A 20286-nucleotide genomic window follows, 5' to 3' on the forward strand; every position below is an offset into this window, starting at 1 on the left:
AACCACATCTACTAGGCGTGTGGGTCACACAAACACGCGCTGGAAAACCTACGCTGGTCAGACATGCCACAGCAGCAGCAAATACAAATTAACTGCTCCCCCAGGGAGCCAAAACCCCGCTACTTGGAAACAGCTGAAAGATTCCAGCTTGGTGGGGCTGCCCCGGGGTAGCATCTGTGATGCCCTGGGCTCGTAGCACCTCCCATGTCTTGCTCTGGCACACATTGTACCACGGAGCATCGCTTTCTCAGCACAGACCCCGGCTCGGCCTCGGCATGCTCCTTCCAGAGCCAGAGTTGAGCTCAGAGGCCTGATGCTAAGCCAGACAGCCTTGGCAACACGTGCTACCTTTTTAATCCAGCAAGACTCTGCTGATCTGGGGTTCCAATTAGGGCGGAGGAGAGATTGTCCTTGTTCATAAAATGAGTGGCCATGACCTCAAAACATCGCCTTCTGAAAGTCTGTAGATAGTCTGTCAGAAGAGAAGCCAGATATAGCCCCCCAGGACCAATACACTATAAGGCGGCGATAAGTAACCATCAACATGGATTTGTTAAGACCAAATTGTGTCAAACTACCCTAGTAGCTTTCTTTGACAGAGAGATAAGCCTTGTGGATGCGGGGCAGTGGCTAAGGCGGTGCACCTTGGCTTTAGTACAGTTTTTGGTAATGACCATCTCATAAGTAAACGAGGGAAATAAAGCCTAAACGGAGTTACTACATGGTGGGTGCAAAACTGGTTGGAAAACTATTTGTAGAGAGTCGTTAGCAGTGGTTCTCAGGCAAAGTGGAAGGGCATATGTCACGTTGCTGAATTGGAGGGAAGCAGCCAGATCGCTGCTGCACCCCTAGGTGGGGGTGTTGGCCCCAGAAATTGGTATGGGGGGAGCCATGTGGGGTATTGAATGGGAGATTATTGTTTGTTGATCTTATGTACGCTATTTATGTGAGTGTATAATGTCTATGTGTGTAGGTAGGAATCTGTAATCTGTGTGGAAGCTGAATATTTCTGTGAATGTGGTTGAGCATTGCTATGGACAGGCTGAGTAGTGAAGCCCTGTGGAACAATGGCCCTTGATGGCCCAAAGACACACCTAAAGCAGGAGGGCGGAGACCCAAGAGCTGCCAGCAGAGAGAGGCTGAGGACCAGGTGACCGGCTGAGACCAGAAGAGGCCAGGAAGGAGGTATAAAGAGGCCATGCGGTCGATGCCATTTTGTTCTCAGCTCAGCACTTCATCCCAGAGGCAGCACTGCAGGGATTGAAGAGCCCGGAAGACCTGTGAACCCATCCTGATCGTAGGATGTGCAATAAGAACTTTTAAACCAGCAGCTGTAACATCTCTGCTAGAGCCTGCATCGAGAACTGGGAGATTCGGTGCATGTAACGTACTGTACTTTAATAACCTTACTCTCATGCTTTTCTTTCCTGTAATAATAAACCATTAGATTTAGATTCTAAAGGATTGGCCCAGTGTGATTTGTGGGTAAGGTCCAGAGGGTAAATTGATCAGGGATCTGTGGCTGGTTTCTTGGAACCGGACAGAACTTGTTCGGGGTAGGTGGGATTGGGCGCTAGGACCCCCCACCTGTGTATGAGGCCCGGGGCCATCTGGGGCACGGATATTGCTGGGGTGTCGGAGGGGTTTTGCTCGTGAGGCTTCAGGCAGGCAGCTGAAGCGCTCTGTGGGACTGGTTTGTGGCCTGTGTGGAAAGGTCACCAGTCGGGGGCTGTAAGTAGCCCCAGATTCGAGCAATTCGCCCTGAGCGGACGCCCTCAGCTGTGCCCAGACACGGCCCGGTCCGTCACAGCATAACAAGCAGGGTTCTGCAGGGAGCAATTCTGAATCTGGGTCTGATCCATATCTTCGTCAGGGATTTAGATAACGGCATGGAGAGTCGCTTACACCGTTTAAGGGCAATGCCATGCTGGGAGGGGTTGTGAGTGCTTTGGACGATAGGGTTAACATTCAAAATGATCTGGACAGGCTAGAGAAAAGGTCTGAAGTAAATAGGATGACATTCAGTAGGAACAAAGGCGAAGTGCTCCATTTAGGAAGGAGCAATCAGTTGCATGCCTACAGAATGGGAAGTGACTGTCTAGGAAGGGGTATAGTGGACCACACGCTACATGTGAGTAAACAGTGTGAGCCTGCTGCAAAAAAAGCAAACATCATCCACAGGCGTGTGGTGGGCAAGACATAAGAAATCGTTCTTCCGCTCTACTCTGCGCTGATAAGGCCTCAGCTGAAGTAGTGTGTCCAGTGACGGGCGCTACCTTTCTGGAAAGATGTGGACAGATTCGAGACAGCTCAGAGAAGAGCACAATGATTACAGGTCTAGCTCAAGGACTTAAAAGGTTATTACAAGGAGGAGGGTAAAACCATTCCCCTTGACCTCTGAGGCAAGGGCAAGAGGCTTAAACTGCAGCAAGGGCAGTTTAGGTGAGTGTTAGGAAAAACTTCCCACCCCGCTAGCGGAGGAACCGCCTAAGGAGGATGGGGAATCTGTCGTTGGAGACAAACACCTGTCAGGGATGGTCCAGGCTAGTTATTACTTAGACCTGCCTTGAGTTCAGGGGACTGGACCAGACACCCCCACTGAAGGGGCAGTTTCCTGTTCTCACCTGCTCCAGCCCAGCCCTGTCCGACAGACTCGCGCACTCACCTCCTCCGTTGCGGTAGCAGAGGTAGGGGAAGCGCCAGACGTTGCCCAGCCCCACGCAGTACCCGATGCAGGAGAGCAGGAACTCATACTTCCCACCCCACGTCTCTCGGGGCTGGCAGGGGGCCAGGTCCGGGGTTGTGGGCTGGATCTGGAAGGAAGGGTGCGGCTGGCTCCCGGAGGGCGGGTGGTCGGACGCCAGGGTGACGCCGTTCAGCTGGACCGGGCTCCCCTGCGTGGGAGGAGAAGGGGGACAGGAGTCAGAGGCCAGCCAAAGCTCATTTCGCCGGTGTGCCAGCGCGCACAGGCCCGTGTGCCCCAGAGGGTCTGGCAGCCCACAACCAGGTTCACAGCAACCCTGCCCCAGGCCGGCCCCTCTCCCGGAAGGCCCAAGCCAGCAGCCCTACCTCAGAGCCACTAGCCCCTGGTCCCAGGGCGGCCGTTCAGCAAGTCCCTTAGCTCGGGACGCTGTGGGGAGGGATCAAGCCCCCATGCTGCCCTGCAGGGAGATGGGCACATGGGACCACAATGGGCTCCCCTATTTCTAATGGCTCTGAGCAGAGGCAACTGGCGAGGAGCCCCGTGACCCTCCTCCCAGTCCGGAGAACCCCCCTGCACCCCAGCTCTGCTTCTCCCCAGCCCAGCTCCGCCCCCACCTCTTCCTGCCATGGGGGCAGCCTGGGTGCCTAGCAGGGCTGGGGGGGGGGGGTCAGCGCGGCAGCAGGGGTCCAACCGTTCCCCAGGTTCACAGCCGTGGGGCAAGGGGGCCCCAGCCCCATTGCTCCCCTGGCCGTGTCTCTCCGCTTCCCACCCAAGAGTACAGGGGTGGTCCCGGCCCTCCTCTGAGGGGTGCCCTGGAAGAGCAGAGTGAGCCGGGCCACAGCCCTCCCCCCCCTGCGCTAGTGAACATGGGCACCAGCCCTCTGCCTCACCCACGAGTCCCTTGGCCAGCTGCTGCCTGGCCTCTCCTGCCCACGTGAACCTTGTGCCCCCTGCATGTTGCCCTGGGCTCTCCCTCAGCCCCAATGTCACCTTCAGCTTCGCACGGTCAAAACTCAGCTCCCAACCGCTCTCCCAAGGCCTCTCCACCCCCGCATGCTGAGCACCCCCCACCCCCGCCCCAGCAACCAGGCCCAGCCCCACGGAGCTAACAGAGACTCTTGTGTCCCAGGTGCCCCGGCTCTCGGCCTCTCCCTGCATGTCTCAGCTCTGTCCTTTTCCTTCTGTCTCGTGCCCAAGCCCCACCCCCACAATCCCTAACACGGCGAGGGCTGTCTTCCCTGCCAGTCACGCCGGCCACATCTCCCCTCTCCGGATCCCTCCCCGGGCTCCCCCCTCCTTGAGCCTCGAGTGCAAGCGTCTCCGCCTTGGCCTGCCACAGCGTAGTCACTCGCTCCATTACCGCCTCCACCCCGCTGGGACCGTCCACCTGTCTACTCCACCCGCAGGCGGCGGCTCCCTCCGCCGGCCTCTCTCCGCCTCTTCCTTCCCATCCCCGAGCCAGACCGACCGCTGCCAGGCCGCACGCAAGTGTCATGGCTGGGCTCAGGTTAGCCCCTGTGCAGCGGGGTATCTGGTGCTGCCGTCTCTCGCCCTTTTCGGGACCCACCTCGGTTTGCGTGGCGCCCGGCCAAACGAGGCCCTGATCCTGATCAAGGCCCCATATAATCCTATAAATCCCCCTCTTCTCCAGCCAGCTGGGCTCCAGTTGAGCTCTCAGCCAGCCTGTTCCAGGTGTGGGAAAGGAGAGGGGGAGGAGGGATCCCTTTCCCTTTCACCCAGGGACTGTCTGCTCATCAGGACTTGCCATCCCTTAGCACAAAGGCTGTCAGGACGAGTGGCCTGGCAGAGCAGCCCCACACTGGGCACTGTGTGCCACAGACAGACAGATCAGCAGCTCTCATCACCGGCAGCTGCCTCCCCGGTTCTCCAGCGCCTGGCTTCACACACCACCAGGCAGAGCTGGGCTGGACAAGGCGCTGCCTCTTGGCAGTGCTCCGCATGGAAATCACAGGCCATGGTGCACCAGGGAAACTCCTCTGCAAGCCACAGGGGCACCCGGCGAAGAAGAGGGGGCTGGGGACTCCACGCAGCACACACCCCACGAGGAGACATAACGTGGGCAGCTCCTGAGTTCAGTGGTGGAGAAGCAGTGGGATACGGGGATCTCTCGTCGGGCCCAGTACAGCGCCCCGAGGCAGGTCAGCACCTGCTACCTAGCTGGGACTCAGGGCTGGGACAGCTGATGGGGCTGAGGTGCCCTGGCAGTGATGTTTTCAGCGGTGGGACGGGATGCTCAAAGCAAGGACCAAACTGCCGTGGCAGCGTTCTCCAGCTGCGCGGCGGGGGCAGGAGGAGGTTGTGCATGCTGGAGGGCAGGACCCTCGTCGGGGTAGCAGCAAACACTCCTGTCCCTACATGTAACATGGCAGGAACGCACTGGGAGGCCAGCCCCTCACCTGGGAGGTGTGGGGAAGCAAGAGACTTGGCACCAGGTATCTCAGCATTGAGCACCTGCAGAACGGGCTCAGCTTCGAAGCTCACACCTGCGTTGCGGTACCAGCGGGTCCCCCCATCACCTCCTGTAAGGAGCTTTGCGCCAGTGGTCTGCCTGCTCCCACCCGGGCACGCGGGACGGGAGGGAGCCTGGCGGCCGGGCACTAGTGACCCAAAGCCACACTGTCTATGGGACAAACTCCAGCCAGCTCACACTGCACCTGCCCAGAACCGCGCTCTCGGCCTCTGGCACGGAGGAGGAGGGTCGCTGGTGGGCAGCTGAGCCAGCTGGCACCTTGAGAGCGGGGCAGGGTGAAGCAAATATCAGGACAGGGCTTGATTGATTGGGAGGGAGGGAGGGAGGAGCAGGGGAAGGGCTGCAGGAACATGGCAGGTGAATGACTCCCGGGGCGCCATGCGGCTGCCAGCGGTGCTGGTGTGAGCGGGGCCGTTAGCCGCCGAGCGCTGGGTTCCTCAGCTCCACCGACGTCAGGGCCAGCTAGCAGCAGCACTGCATGGGGGTGGATCCAGGTGAGCTCTCGACACCCCCCAGCCCAGGACTCAGGATAGTCCGGGTGCTCCTGGCGGAAGCCAGAGTCACTGGGAGCCAGCAGCAGGGGCAGAGGGTGTCAGGAAGCAGGGCACCGGCTCAGGCGCTACACCGAGAACAGGCCGTCGCCCGCAGAGAGGGAGCTGTACAACTCAAGGCCGAGCCAGCAGGCAGACCCAGGCGTTGCATTGTCTGAGCTCTGACCACAAGCCCTTTGCAGCCCCAGCACAAGGGAGATCCATCCTGAGGGGGGCCTCTGGGCACCTCTGCAATACAAACCTGGCCGTCTGAGCTGGCTCTAAACCTGGGCACAATTCTTACCCCCTCCCCCCTCTATCCTAAGAGATGTTTTCAACTTCACTTCCACCCCGGCGCCCTCAGAAGCACCCTGGATGAGTAACAGCAGCAAAGCAACCCTCCCGTTGCTCAATTCTATGTCGCCAGCTGCCTGCTGGTGGCTCTCCGGCCTCTGAGGCCACCTCCAAGTCGCACCCGCCTCCAGAAAACAAGTGGCAAAATACCACAGGGCTGTGCCGTGTCTCTGTGCTCACAGGCCGTTTCCCGTGAGTTGTTCGTTCTGTCCTGGCACGGAAGAGGTATTGCATGGGCCGCAGCAGCACAACTTCCCCCACCCTGCCCTAGCTCCACTTCAGTCCCTGGGCCTCTCCTGGAGCTGCCAACGGGAGGGGATCGGTCCGACCCAGGGGCTGGAGGGTAGATTTTTGGATGCAGAAGCCCCGTCCTCGCGCCAACCAGAGACCCAGACTGGCAGCCACATTTCATGTAGGACTCTGGGCACCCAACCAGGTATTTGCATACCAAAAAAGGCTGTGCTAGCGGTCGCAGTGGCGTTAAGGAGGGGCTGGCCAGTTTAACGGAAAAAAAATGAACTGAGACAGGAGCAGGGAATCTTTTTTGGGTCGGGGGCCGCTGACCCACAGAAAAATCAGTTGGGGGCCGCACCCAAGTGAGAAGCAAAACCAAAACACCTCACTGAGGTGGCCTCCGCCTGAGGAGACATTCCCCAAGTATGGGGGGCCCACGCTAGTGGATTTTGTGTGCTCCAGCCACATGGGGAATGGCACGGTGGCTGGCGCACCACTGCAAACTCCCCGATGCTGGGGGAGAGCCCTGAGTCTCGAGGGACAGATCCAAGCAAGCGTATTCATTGCTCCCAGGCTGGCACCAGTGCCCCCTGCAAGCTGGGTGCCTCTGCGGCCGCTCGGGACACATTCCAATGCCGCCCCGCTGATTAGCAGAGTGCCCACAGATAGGTCGTGTGTCTGTATTGGTGGTGCACAATCACAGGTCTCAGTGCGCACACAACAATGTATTCTGCACATGGATGGCAACGCTTAGAGGGAACATTGCTGTCCGTTGGCTGGCACTCTGTGTTTCACAGTGTTCTTATGCAGTTATCTCAATTCCATAGCTATCATCTGGGTGTATAGCAAACATGCCAGGGCCGGTTGAGCCACCGCCCTCGGGTAATGTTGCTTGGGACCGCCCAGCAAAACCTTGATCCTTCCCGCTCCGTTCAGTGGGAGGCCTGCCCTGAGTCACAGGTAGGCACTACAATGGGCCGTACCTCTGGCAAGAGCACTGAAGGGGCAGGGAAGGGACATGGGAGATCAGAGAGTTGCCATGAATCACAGTAACAGGGGCCGGGTGCATGGAGAAAGGGGATAGGAGCAGGAGTTTGTCATTCTGTGTCCCAGCCCCATTTCCAGGAGGAGAGTGGGGTTGAGTGGCATGGTGCCCCCCTACAGGTGGTTTCACTGTCTGTGACGGGACCAGTGCTGATGACAGGACACTGCTGCTTTTCTCTCTGCTGCAGCATCATGAGAACAGACACCAGAAACCTAAAAGCGTAGCCACACCCCAGCGTCACCTGCAGCCCCTTCAGGCAAGCCAGCTTTTCACAACGAACGCCATGGCAGGGTCCCGTGGAAACCCAGCCGCACAGAACCAAAAGGCACAGGATGGCAACTCTGAACAGGAGACCCCATCTGCCTCCTGTCCTCTCTGGACCCTACGCTGCTAACTCACTTCTCCCACAAAGCCCACAGTGCCACGCACTTAGTCACATGAGGACTGCAAAGGCAGGAAGGGGAAGAGAGCTCGGTCTATTTCAGTCTCCCCACACAGACTCCCTGGCAGCCACAAACATCTGTCACATCTGCGCTGCGGCCTCAGCATGCTGGCCACGGTGCATCGATTGGATCAGGTGAACGGCAAAGGCACCAAGCACAGTCTTTCCTGCATGCATGCAGCAAGTCAGACTGAGTGAGAGAACGGTGCATTTCACTTGGATCAAAAGGGAGCACTGCATGCTGGGACTTAATACTCTCCCCAGGTATCACCCTCCTCCCCCATGTTAAAGAAGAAGGCAGGTGCAAAGTGTTTCATTTCCTGTATTAGGTCAAACTTTTATGCACCTGGCAAGCTGTCAGCATCACCACATGGGTCATGAGAAGTGAGCGAAACCCCGTTCCAGACAAGGGATGGCAAGATCTGGGTAGGATTTATGGTCTATGAGTTTTTACACTCCTCTGTGGGTGGGTTGTGATTCTAAACTGCCATAGAACCAGACGCACAAAATTAGAACAGCCACCCTACAGCTATGCTCCAAAGATTATACGTTGTCTGACGCAAGCCCTTGGATCTTGGATCCTTTGTAACCATATGCAATCTGTACTATTTTAAAGGTGCTTCAGGGGTTAAATATATACACACACAAATTACGGGCCAGATTTCAATCTCAGTCTCTCCAGTGGAAACCCACAGTCACTCCAAATAGAGTCATCACTCCAAATCTACCTGCGTAACCAAGATCGGAATCTGTAGCCACACGCCACAGGCTAACAGGGATGCAGGCCTATTTATGGCAGGAATTGCAACAGCACGGGGAGGTAAGTACAAATCACCGGTTCTGCACCTCTGAGCGGCATGGCTTGGGATGAGAGTCTGTCAGCTCTAGGTCACCAGTTCAAGCCAAGTCTGCGGGAGGAGAAACTGCAAAGTTTGGTGCTCAGGTGAATGTAGCTATGTGGGTGGGATGTCTCAGACATATACCCAGATCTCAACAGGGGGGCTACGTCTAGACTGGGATGATTTTTCGCAAATGCTTTTAATGGAAAAGTTTTCTATTAAAAGCATTTGTGGAAAAGAGCGTCTAGATTGGCACGGACGCTTTTCCACAAAAGCACTTTTTGTGGAAAAGCGTCCGTGGCCAATCTAGACGCGATTTTGCGCAAAAAAGCCCCGATCGCCATTTTCGCCATCGGGGCTTTTTTGCGCAAAACAAATCTGAGCTGTCTACACTGGTCCTTTTGCGCAAAAGGACTTTTGCCCGAACGGGAGCAGCACAGCATTTCCGCAAGGAGCGCTGATTTCTTACATGAGATCGTCAGTGTTCTTGCAGAAATTCAAGCGGCCAGTGTAGACAGCTGGCAAGTTTTTCCGCAAAAGCAGCTGCTTTTGCGGAAAAACTTGCCAGTCTAGACACAGCCAGGGTGATCCCAGCTGAATGGGGCCTGCAAAGCTCCCCTTTCCCTACTTCCAAGTCATGATTTTGGTGCAGGGGCTAGGGAGAAACCTGCCAGCCTGGGGATAATCAGAGAATCACAGCGCCATCCCCAGGCACCTAGAGAGGGAGAGAGAAAGCGTCCTAGCCCGATGCCTGCTATACTCACCGGCATCACTGTCGCAGGCATTTCCTGCTCCGGGAAGTCACTCTGCCTTACACCCTCGGTGGACCATTGTTCAGGGAACAGCCTCATTCCAAGACGGGGCTGAAGGAAAGGAACCAGCAGAGGAAGAACCTCCTACAGCCTAAGCCCGGGCAAAGGAGGAAGAGATACAGACATCATTAGGGAACTGTAGCCCATATCGCTCTTACCTGAGGGCCAGGTGAAGCCCCGCCCCATAGCCTCACATGTCACCTGTGATTCTTCCCAGTAACCACAACCCACCCTCCCGCAGGCAAGGCAGCACTTGGGAAGTTTAAAGAGACACCACCCTTTTCTGTGCAGGCACAGAAACAAGGAAGATGACACCCAGCAGGAGGCTGAATTGCTGTTGTAGCCTGGGAAGATTTTAAGGAGCGGGGTGCTTTGCAGAAATGTAGAGACAGGGTCCCCACCCCGTGGTCCTTCACCCAAGTGACTGGCCTCCTGGCTATGTCAGGAGAGGTGAGCTATTCCTAAATCGCCTGCTCACAACAGTTCAGGTCTCAGGGAGCTCTCTGAAACGGTTTACAGCTTTAAGGCTGACTTAAGCCTGGGCAGAAGCTCTCAGGCAGAATTTATTTAGCTGCCCAACAGGTACTGCTATTCTTATCTCCAGAGCCAAGGAATGTGTCTCAAAGTCCTTTATAATGATCTCACACGAAGCTTCCCTTGCCTTTGAGATACATACTGATGTCACCAAAAACACTGTCTTAAAAGAACATTGAGAATCTCATGGATAAATAATATATGCATGCTCAAAAGTCCACGAAAGACACAGTGAATGAGGGTGGTGTCCTAAAAGGCCATTGCTTAACCCACTGCTCTTTACAAGGCTGTAGAAAACAGTGTGCACTGTATACTGGGAAATAACACATGTTCAAGTATTTGTCAACTGTATCAAATATTTTCTACTTTGGGGTATCTCCATGCAACCTGAACTTGCATTTTTAGAATTCGATTTTTAGTTTGTATTAATTTAAATGGATAGTATTAATGTTTAGTTTTAAACATCTAAAATGTGTCTGTATTTACATCTTGACCACTGTGGGAAGTTATAAGGAGGATATCAGACAGCAGTTATTGAATGACAGTAGCAGAGATTTAAAAAGTTAAAACCTCTGTAACTCTGACACACTGACAACACACATCAACATATACAAATTAAATATCCTTAAATCAAACTCTACTAAAGTTCTCAAGCAGAACGAGGAGTAACAGTAGCTTGGAATAGGAAGCCTAATCCGAACTACCTAGTCTGTGCCGGGCGGCACGGAGTCCGCACTAGCGGACATTTAAAAATGGCGGCGCCTGGCAATATGCAAATGAAGCCCGGGAAATTCAAATCCCGGGCTTCATTTGCAACTCCGGTTGCCTACATTACCACCCTAGTTCGAACTAGGGTGGTAGTGTAGACACACCCACAAAGTCCACAGGAAGGAGGTCCAAAAATCACTGTGGGTTGGAACCTCTCTAGTTTGGCACTCTCTGGTCTGATAACATCCGTGGTCTGCCATGATTTTAGTTAGCCAGATGCCCACTTATCATGGGCATGTATCCTGTGGTCCCATAAAGTTTGTTTATAGCCACCAGTCCTGGCTCTCACTGTTCTGTGCTGTTAATTAGCTCTACTTTACCCCTATATGTCCAGGAAGCAGTGGAAGTGTTGGTAACACTGCTAGACAATATTGACTTTCCGTGGTTCGGCACATTCTCTGGTTCAGCACCAGTCAGGTTCCGAGGGTGCCGGGCTAGAGAGGTTCAACCTGTACAACTACAGAACTCTCCTCATTGTGTCCTTCATAGGATAGGCAGTGAATGAGATAAGAGCTACTGGGTGAGACCTGCACTGCAAGCTGCACATCCTCCTAGCCACTTGGGTATTATGTATACACCCAGATAGGCAGGCATAAAAGGGTCCATGAAGGAGACATGGCATGCATTGAATGAGGTACATTGCCCATGCACACCACATCAACTGTCCATTAAGAAAACCCCACCTTTTTAAAATGTACACTTCTCTGCATTTGACTATGCACAACTTTAATCAACTGTGCGAGGCCTGGTGTATGCTTACAAGGCACACTACAGTCACCTACCTGCATTCCAAATGCTGGAGCTACTGAAATGCTGCAGGGCAGAGCTACACTAGAGAGTAGAGCATGAGGTGGCCATGGGAAAGCAGATGGCACTGCAGAACAGGTCTGATTACATCCATCAATTATTTGTTGTCTCTCCTCTTCTCTCATTTTTTTTCCTGTTGAAGTAAAATGGAAACAAAGTTTAGAATAAAAATTGAGAAGTCCTGGGCCTCAGCTCCTGACAGCTTCTGCTCTCTCTGGGTTGATGCAGTGACCCCAAAGATTTGCTTGCTGGTGCAAATGCAAATTAGAAATAAATCTCACATTTTGAACAGTGGGAGTGATTAACCACCAGAACAAACTACCTTTGGAAATGATGGATTCCCCATCTCTTGATGTCTCCACATCTCATTGCAACTCTCATTTTTGTATAGTGTTAGCTTTTCTCTTTGAGTTTTAATTTTTTATTTTAATTCCCTCAGCACAAATGAATTTCTGGATTGTTTTTCATTTTGAATCAGTGACCTCTAGTGATTGGTTTGGTTAATTACAAGAGTATTATAATGTTTCATTCTCAGAGGCGCTGAGCAGCTGCAATGCCAGCTGAAGTCAAAGAGAGCCGCAGGTGCTCAGCACCTCTGGAAAGCTGGTCCCTATCCTCTAGATCATGGGTTCCCAAACTGGGGGGGGCATGAAGAAATTCTGGGGGGGAGGGGCGAGGCAACCAAGCCTCCCCCATTAGCCTCCCTCCCAAGTTTTGCTGCTATTTTTGTTTTTTGGTCCCAGTCCAGTCATTTCCTTTTTTTTTCCTCAACAAGTTTTGCTGCTATTGGGGGTGGGGAGGGAGGGCGTGAGGGTTTCTCAAAAATCCAAAAGGGGGCATGAAGCCGAAAAGAAGTTTGGGAACCACTGCTCTAGATGCATGCAGAGCAGATAAAACCTCAGATATTTATTAAGGCTTGGAAGGCCAGGATTTTAATTAGTAAATGTTGGTAAGCGTCAATTTCACCATACAGGCACAAATTGATTAAACAAGTTACAAATAGGTAAAGTCTGAAAAATACTGCTTGAAAATTTAGTAGAACTTGACTGCAGGATAGCTACTTTGTATACTTTGACGTGTTGTTGACAATTTGTATTCAACTATAAAGCTGTAACTTTTGAATCTCAATATCTATTATCATTAAATAGCTACCACCCTCCCCCCATTGTTTGATGACCACATAGTTTTCATATTTAAATGGATAAAAAAGCTGAACCCCATAGTGTTGTCTGTCTGCTAAAATTAAACGGATAAACATAAAAACGCTTAAAATTTAAACATTAAAACTGTATTTAAAAAAATCAAATTCTGCCAAAGTCTAGTTATTATGGTCTTGTACAGTAAAGTCTCTGGAACTCATTTTATTTGAGGGTTGAGCCACAGTGCCAGGATTTCAAACAGTGACCTCACAGAACATGGGTGTTTCAAAGCCAAGTTTTAACCCTTTTAGCTATTGTCTTCTCTAGCCTATGGGTAGCCCAGGGTTTGCCTGCGTTATACTTACAGCACTTCCCACAGAAATGAATGCCCTGGAAGAATAATCACTGCATCACTAGTAGGGGATGAAGGTGCTGCATTATGCTCATTGTGAGACAGGACATGTAAGGATATCTCAAGGGAGGGGGAGGGGAAACACTGATAATGCAGAACATGGAAAAGGGATTGATTCTGTTTTCAGTACAAGTAGGACCTCTGCCCCCTCCGAGTTAAAGTCTCCAGGGGAGGCAAGGAGCCAGCAGAGTACTGCAGGTTCAGCAGCATCTCCACCCGCTGGGAAAAGCCACAGGCCAGGAGTAGCAACAACAGTGTTGGGTGTGACACACGGTTCCGCCAACCTCGCAATCTGAAAGAGCTTATGACTCGTTAACTTTCAGTCTCTTGCTCAAAAATGTGGTGGGACTCTAGTGCTGGTGAAAAGTGCCAGCCTGGCAGCCTCTGGAGAGAAACAGCCTTTTCTCATCCACAGCTTCTCCAGTACCATTCCTGCCTGGGCAGAAGCAGTGAGGAGGTAGCTTTAGTCTTCAGCAGAGCAATTGGTGGTTTCTATCATGTAAATGCCTGAATGTTTGGGACTGGATTGAGACCATCACCTCCTTTTGACAAAACCAATTATCAGACAATAACTACCATTGGAACAGGACTATGAAGGGTGATATAGCCATGAAAGGCTCTGGATCTTATCAAATCTCTGGCTCCTGCCAGTCACTCATCTCTCTGCTCTTGTTTTTATCTCTCTTCCACACCACACTTTGCAGTGAATATCAATATCTGATCTCTCCTATGCCCCTGCTTCCCTACCACAAGCAACCCCCTGCCCCTTTACTGCCAAAGCTAGAACACCATGAACATTTCTCTCTGTGCCTGCTGGGCATACATACATTTCAGAAGCATTTCAGGAGCTCTGCAGAAATCTCACACAGTTCTGTCTCTGGACACTGCAGTTTCCAACCTTTTTTTAGTGGAGCAAAATCCTGAAGAGCAGGGTGTCCATATCATCCAAGTCTAGTCCCAGCACCTATGGTTGGGAGACTGTAAAATGTAGAAAAAGGAACACATCAGAATACAACTAATAAAACATAAATAAGTTTCCTCTGAAAAACATGTTCATCCAAAAGCCCCCGGCACAGAATCTCCCATTCAGCTGTGCATCTTAATTACTTTTCTGCCTCCCATTTTGCTGGCATACACACACCACCTTCTCTGTAGTGTAAGGACAACCTAAACAGAGTCCAGGAGAAAAAAAGGAAGCGGGCCATGCAAACTTGTTTTGTGGGAGGGAAATGAAGCAAGAGAGAGACCTGCCTTAGGCTACTGTAGTAACTTCCACTTGGTAGCATCTTTCATAGCAGGGTTACAATTACATGTCTGCCCAAAGGCCAAACCCTTGTGAGAAGAGCCATTGAAGTCTGGTGAGTAAAGCAAGCAGGATTTGATTGGCTCTCCCACTCCCAAAGTAGCTGTAGCCTGATTCCTCAGCACCCTGTGCCCTATGTAGTAATTTCTTCTCGTGAAAAATGCTGCCAAATGAATGGTAGAATTTTACACCCCTTTTGCACATGTATAAGGGCCACTGATTTCCACAGCAAAACTTGATCATTCTAAACAGTCCCATTGCAGGTTCTTAAGTGTTTTGCTAACAGAACTGGATATAAATATGTGCTTTCCTGGATCAGGGACTAAATAAATAAGCTGTAGAGAATCAGGAACCTACACTTCCTTCCTTCTTCTTACTGGCCAAGGCTTGAATGTTTATAAAACGGTATAGTAAAATAGAATTTCCAGTGAGATCTGTCAGAAGTGAGGGCATGAAGGCTCTGTATATCTTCTGGTCATGTTGCATATGTTCTGTTTGTTGGAAGAAATACATTCTTACTATTGATCTCCATTCTAGACCACCTCCCCCGTGGTCATTATCCAAATCCCTTGAGTTCAAGTGAGAATGGAGCGCTACAGAAAGAGCCTGATTTCAATTGTTCACATGGCCAGGCTGTATCTGAAGGGTTGGCAAGTAGAAAGAGCCTGTTGAGAATGAACCAGAGGTGAAAGCAAGGGGGTGCGCAGCTTTGGTAAGAGCTGGCTGAGCTGTGGCAAAAGCCAACAGGGAGCTATTGAAAGAGCTGGCAGGGATCCAGGTTGCAATAGGACAGGACCTGTAAGAAATTTTAAGTTACTTTCACCGCTGGACTGAACACATTTCACTCTGGAAATCAGTAAGTGAATAACTATGGTGTCTGCTCATACAGAGGCTCTCTCTTGCCTGTAGCTGTCCTACCAAGGAAGGGGTAACACGACATTTCCAGTAAGCCGGTTCTTTGTTGCTTAATTTCCTTCCAAAATCATCTCAGAGAGTGCAGCTTTTCAAACGTTTATCGTTCTGATCTACCCGCAGTCACACCCCATTAGGAGAAGTCTGGTTTCCTCTGTCACAGTTTAACCCACCGGGTGCTTGTCAAATTCTAGTAAAATAAATCAGTCTTGCCCATGGCTGTAAGACACTCAAAGAAGGCCCAATAAAACAACAGGGAGGAAGATCAGTGAACATAGCACGGGCTCCAGCTGAACCAGCCTGTTCTCCCCTCCGCAAACCTTTCTGACACATACTATTTTATAGCACTGCAGACTATGGGACCTGATCTGCTCTGGTTTTGAATTACTTCCAAGAAATTCCCTCTTTGCATGCTTGATGCTAGGGCACTCCAGACTTGCAACCTTGTGCAGCCTTTCTTAGTGACTCTCACAAACTCAGCAGGGTTCCCGTTAAATGGGAGACCTGAGAAGAGAATCCCAGTGCCAGGTAATCAGTAGTGAGCCATTTGTGCTCAGAGTCACTGTTGAACTGATGCCCCAATGCACAGCGAAGGAAAACAATTTTTTTTGGAAGAAATGACTGAGGTTCCAACATTAACGCTCCTGGGCAATGTTTGTTAGAACCGTGGTGATAGTCCCACTATCCCTGCCAAATTATAACTTAGATTACATTCTGCTTGCCTAATTTTCCCTGCATTAGGGCATTCTCAGCCTCCGAAGCAGCTGCTGCTTCCCCCACCAGAGGTGGCTGCCTTTCAAAGGCAGAAGAAGTGATTTCTGTACAGAATTAGTAAAAAGCATGTTGTCTTCTGGAGGTAAGGTGCAGCATAAGGCAAATATTATGTATTGGGCCAATCCCTGCTATTGTGAGTGGGGTGTAACTCTGTGACCTTACATTCAGGATAAATACCGGTGGGACCTCCCTGGTCCAGCACCCTTGGGACTTCAGCACTCCCGAACTAGGGAGTTTGTCAGACCAGGGGAGGTCAAAGCTCTCCTGCTGGCCCTACTCTCAGGCTCCCTCCGGCTGTGGGGCTCCCCATCCTGCCACTGGCTGTGCCAGGGCTCCCCACCCTGCTGCCAGAGCCACTGCCACCAGGGGTTCTCAGTCAGCCCTGCTGCTGCCAGGCTCCCTGGCCATCACCAAGCTAGCTGTCACTAGCCCAGCTGGGGCTCCCCAGCCACCACGGGACTCCCAGCTGGCTCCCGCTCCCAGTCTGCAGGGCTCTTTGGTCCAGCAATATCCATGCTCATGCCAGACTATCGGTGTTGGCGGACCAGAGTGCCGGATTTGAGAGGTTAAACCTGCATAAAGAAGCCATTGTAAACAGATAACCAAAACAGTTCAGCAGCTTCCACCTCAAACACTGGCCCTTGTCTCCAGCCAAAACAAAGCCACCATAGCAAATCAAAATGCAGCTGCAAAAATCTTTCTCCCATGCTGCTTCTTCTGCATGAGAGGAGCACACTGTGAAAAACTGTAAAGCAACCACGTTGTCCTCTTCTAAATCTCTTATTAAAACCAACCAACACTGGAGTGTCTACTAACTGCTTAGTAATGGGCTGCTGAAGCTCTGTGACTGCTGCTAATTATGTAGTCCTTAGACATAATCATAACAGCCTCATTAATTGCATGAGCCCCCTCCAGCTGTTGGTTATTTTAAACTGTCCATCTTATTATTAGATCTATTCTACACTTCAGATGTACACTGACATATCTACATTGCTCAGGGAGCTGAAAAATCTGCACACCTGCATAATGCAGCTATGTAGGTATTCAGGCCTATTGCCAGGTATAGACACAGCTAGGTGCTGCCCTCGCTCAGGTGCTAGCAATGGAAAGAAAACCCTTATATCACTGTCGGCTGTGTCTACACTACAGGTGGGCAAACCAGGTTGTATGTGTGGCAAGACAGTTTGTTTACTAAACTTAAAATACAACAAATGGTCTGGTGGCACTTTATAGACTAACAAAACATGTAGATGGGATCATGAGCTTTCGTGGGCACAGCCCATTTCTTCAGATGACTGGAGTTTGTTTACTGTGACTGCTGGTTTCCGCCCATGTAGTTTTTTTTCTGCCAGTACAAGGGGACCTCCCTAGTCCAGCACCCTCAGGACCTGAGTGGTCCAAACTACTGTACAGGGTTTGCCAGACCAGGGGAGCTCAGGGCTCCCTACCACTATTTGATCTGAGGAAGTGGGTCTGGCCCACGAAAGCTCATCATCTAATAAACCATCTTGTTAGTCTTTAAAGTGCTACATTGTCCTGCATTTTGCTTCAGCTACCCCAGACTAACACGGCTACATCTCTATCACTACCTAGCTGTAGGCTCTGCTACCGGCAGGAGCTGCACTCCCTGCTTGGTCCTGCTGCCTCCAGCCCCTGCTGAGGTTGCACGCTCCCACCATGCCACCCTGACTGGGGCTGGGCTCCCCACTGTGCTGGCCCCGCTGAGGCTGCACTCCCCCCTGCCAGCCTAGCCCAGCATAGGCATCGCATGAAAAGCCAGCTGGGGAAGGCAAGCCCCAGCCCTGCCCCCTTCAGACCACTCCCAGCTTGATCCTTCTGGGCCATGTGGAGAGCCACGGCTGCCATGCTGCAGCTCCGGCCCGGCTCTCCTTGGTGGGCGGGGAAAGAAGGGCTGCCGTGCAGCAAACCGATGCCTCCCCAGCGGACAGGGAAAGCCAGGCAGGGGAAGGTGGGGAAAGCCGGGTTGCTGCGCAACAACCAGATGCCTCCGCAGCAAGTGGGGAAAGCCGGGCTGCCTCTCCTGACGGTGGCCCCAGCCTTATTTTGGGAAGGCTCTGCCTTCCCTTGCCTACATTACTGATCGCCCATGCGGCCCAGGCTGCGCTGCTGAACCTGGCCAGCAAGGGCTCTCTGGTCCAGCAATATCCATAGTCCTGCCGGACGATGGATGTTACTGGTTCAGAGACCCGGATTTTAGAGATTCAACCTGTATTACTCAAGTGACACGCATGTAAAGCAAGGGCACATGAAGTGAGGTGCATTCTGATTTCACACAATATTGACCGTGAGAGCTGTGCGCTCCCTCTGCCTATCACAGTGCCACTACAGTTCAATTGGTACATCCTACAAATTCTAGGAACGAAAGTTTCAATTAGGGTAGTTTTGCTATGTTGGCTACAACAATCTTGCAGCCCACTGAGATGGAGGGCCACTTCATGCAGCCCACTCACTAGCCTAGGTCCCCCATCACTGATCTACACCATGAGGTTATGTCAACATAGCTGCAGCCTGTACCTCTGCTTTTATAGTCCTTATACTATAGACATGGCCTTATATAGTAAAGGATAATTTGTTTGTTATATGCATGCACAACACCTAATATCCAGGGTTGCTCATACTTGATCAGTGGCAGACAGAGGCAGATCACTTCAACAGGTACTAGCCTAATACAAATGATGAATAATAATACAGGTAGTATCTTTCTGGGAAAGTGGATGGTAGAAAAAATAGTCTAATGATGCCATCTACTGGGGAAGTGGGAAATTGCTTTATGCTGGATACATTTACAGATTCAAAATAGGACAAAATAAAAAACTGAGCTATTTTTGCTCTGTCGCCGGTTCCCCCAGGTGGACACTTTAGTCCCAGACAAGAGCGACTTTATTCCAGAATAATTATGCACTTTGGAAACAATTATTTGGGAGTAATTACTCTGGAATTAAACCACTTGTGTTCAAGAACAGAATGTCCACATGGGCGGGGAGGATTATTCCAGATGACCTCAATCAGAGTGGAAGGATGACTAAGGCTGTCATGTGAAGTCAGTTTCCTTCCATAGACAAGTCTGGGCAGGGAGGGGGAATACTTTGACAGCAGCATGACTAGCCGAAGCAGGGCCTTCCCTACCACTGCGCAGCCAGGTAGCCCCCAATTTCTCGGCTCCACAGCGATTTACCTCAGTACTGGAGCCCCGCCGAGTGGGGTGACCGGTGGGGACCCACCGTGGCGCTTCAGTTTTCCTGCATGAGGAGTCCTTCGCCCAAGGGAGCGGGCACTAACCCAGCCCCACCTTTGGGCTGTTCAAACGGCTTGAGAGCTGAGGGCCTGGCCCAAGGGGAGAGATCTCCCCCATGTGACCCCCCCATGTAGGATTCTCCCTCTTCCACTGCGTGTTCCCCCAACATGAAGGCGTCTCCCCTTTCCCATCCCCATGTGTCCCCCCACGAAGGAGTCTCCCCTTCCCCTCCCCCCATGTCCCCCCCACGAAGGAGTCTCCCCCCCATGTCCCCCCCACGAAGGAGTCTCCCCTTCCCCCCCCCATGTCCCCCCCACGAAGGAGTCTCCCCCCCATGTCCCCCCCACGAAGGAGTCTCCCCTTCCCCCCCCCATGTCCCCCCCACGAAGGAGTCTCCCCTTCCCCTCCCCCCATGTCCCCCCCACGAAGGAGTCTCCCCCCCATGTCCCCCCCACGAAGGAGTCTCCCCTTCCCCTCCCCCCATGTCCCCCCCACGAAGGAGTCTCCCCTTCCCCCCCCCATGTCCCCCCCACGAAGGAGTCTCCCCTTCCCCTCCCCCCATGTCCCCCCCACGAAGGAGTCTCCCCTCCCCCCATGTCCCCCCCACGAAGGAGTCTCCCCTTCCCCCCCGAAGAAGGAGTCTCCCCCCACATGGCAGCCCCGCCCCGCCCCAGGCGGGAAGCAGCCCGCTCCCCCCACAGCCGGTCATCGGAAGGGCGGGGGAGGCGGGATCTCGGCCGCCATCTTGGACCCGGGCAAGCCGCCCTTGCCCCCCGTGGTTCCCTTTGCCCCTGTGCCGCGTAGCCGGGGAGCAGGGCGAGGAGGGAGGGGCGAGCTGCCGGGCAAGCACCAGGGAGGCGATGGGGTCCCGGGCCCGGGCAGAAGAGCCCGCGGCGGGTCGGGGCCGCTGCCCGCACTCAAGATGGCGGC

General features: G+C 52.5%; 1 protein-coding gene across 4 annotated transcripts in view; it reads right to left on the reverse strand.

Annotated features, from left to right (window-relative positions):
* The window catches only part of LOC102463239 (sodium-dependent proline transporter-like), a 37982-nt gene extending 18435 nt beyond the window's left edge, over positions 1–19547 (reverse strand). For 3 of the 4 annotated variants that reach the window (XM_089775823.1, XM_089775821.1, XM_089775824.1), the window contains exons 1-5: positions 19297–19547; positions 13939–14089; positions 11536–11693; positions 9404–9542; positions 2666–2894 (exon numbers count right to left, since the gene is read on the reverse strand). In XM_089775823.1, coding sequence (XP_089631949.1) covers positions 2666–2894; positions 9404–9490 — 316 coding nt within the window. In that variant the 5' untranslated portion in view covers positions 9491–9542; positions 11536–11693; positions 13939–14089; positions 19297–19547. Of the gene's footprint in view, positions 1–2665; positions 2895–9403; positions 9543–11535; positions 11694–13938; positions 14090–14218; positions 14301–19296 lie in introns of those variants that run through there. The other variant, XM_089775822.1, reaches the window with a different exon arrangement.
* Positions 19548–20286: the final 739 nt, after the last annotated feature.

Source organism: Pelodiscus sinensis, chromosome 1 (assembly GCF_052426305.1).
Source record: "Pelodiscus sinensis isolate ZL-2025 chromosome 1, ASM5242630v1, whole genome shotgun sequence".
In the NCBI taxonomy this organism is placed as follows: Eukaryota; Metazoa; Chordata; order Testudines; family Trionychidae; genus Pelodiscus; species Pelodiscus sinensis.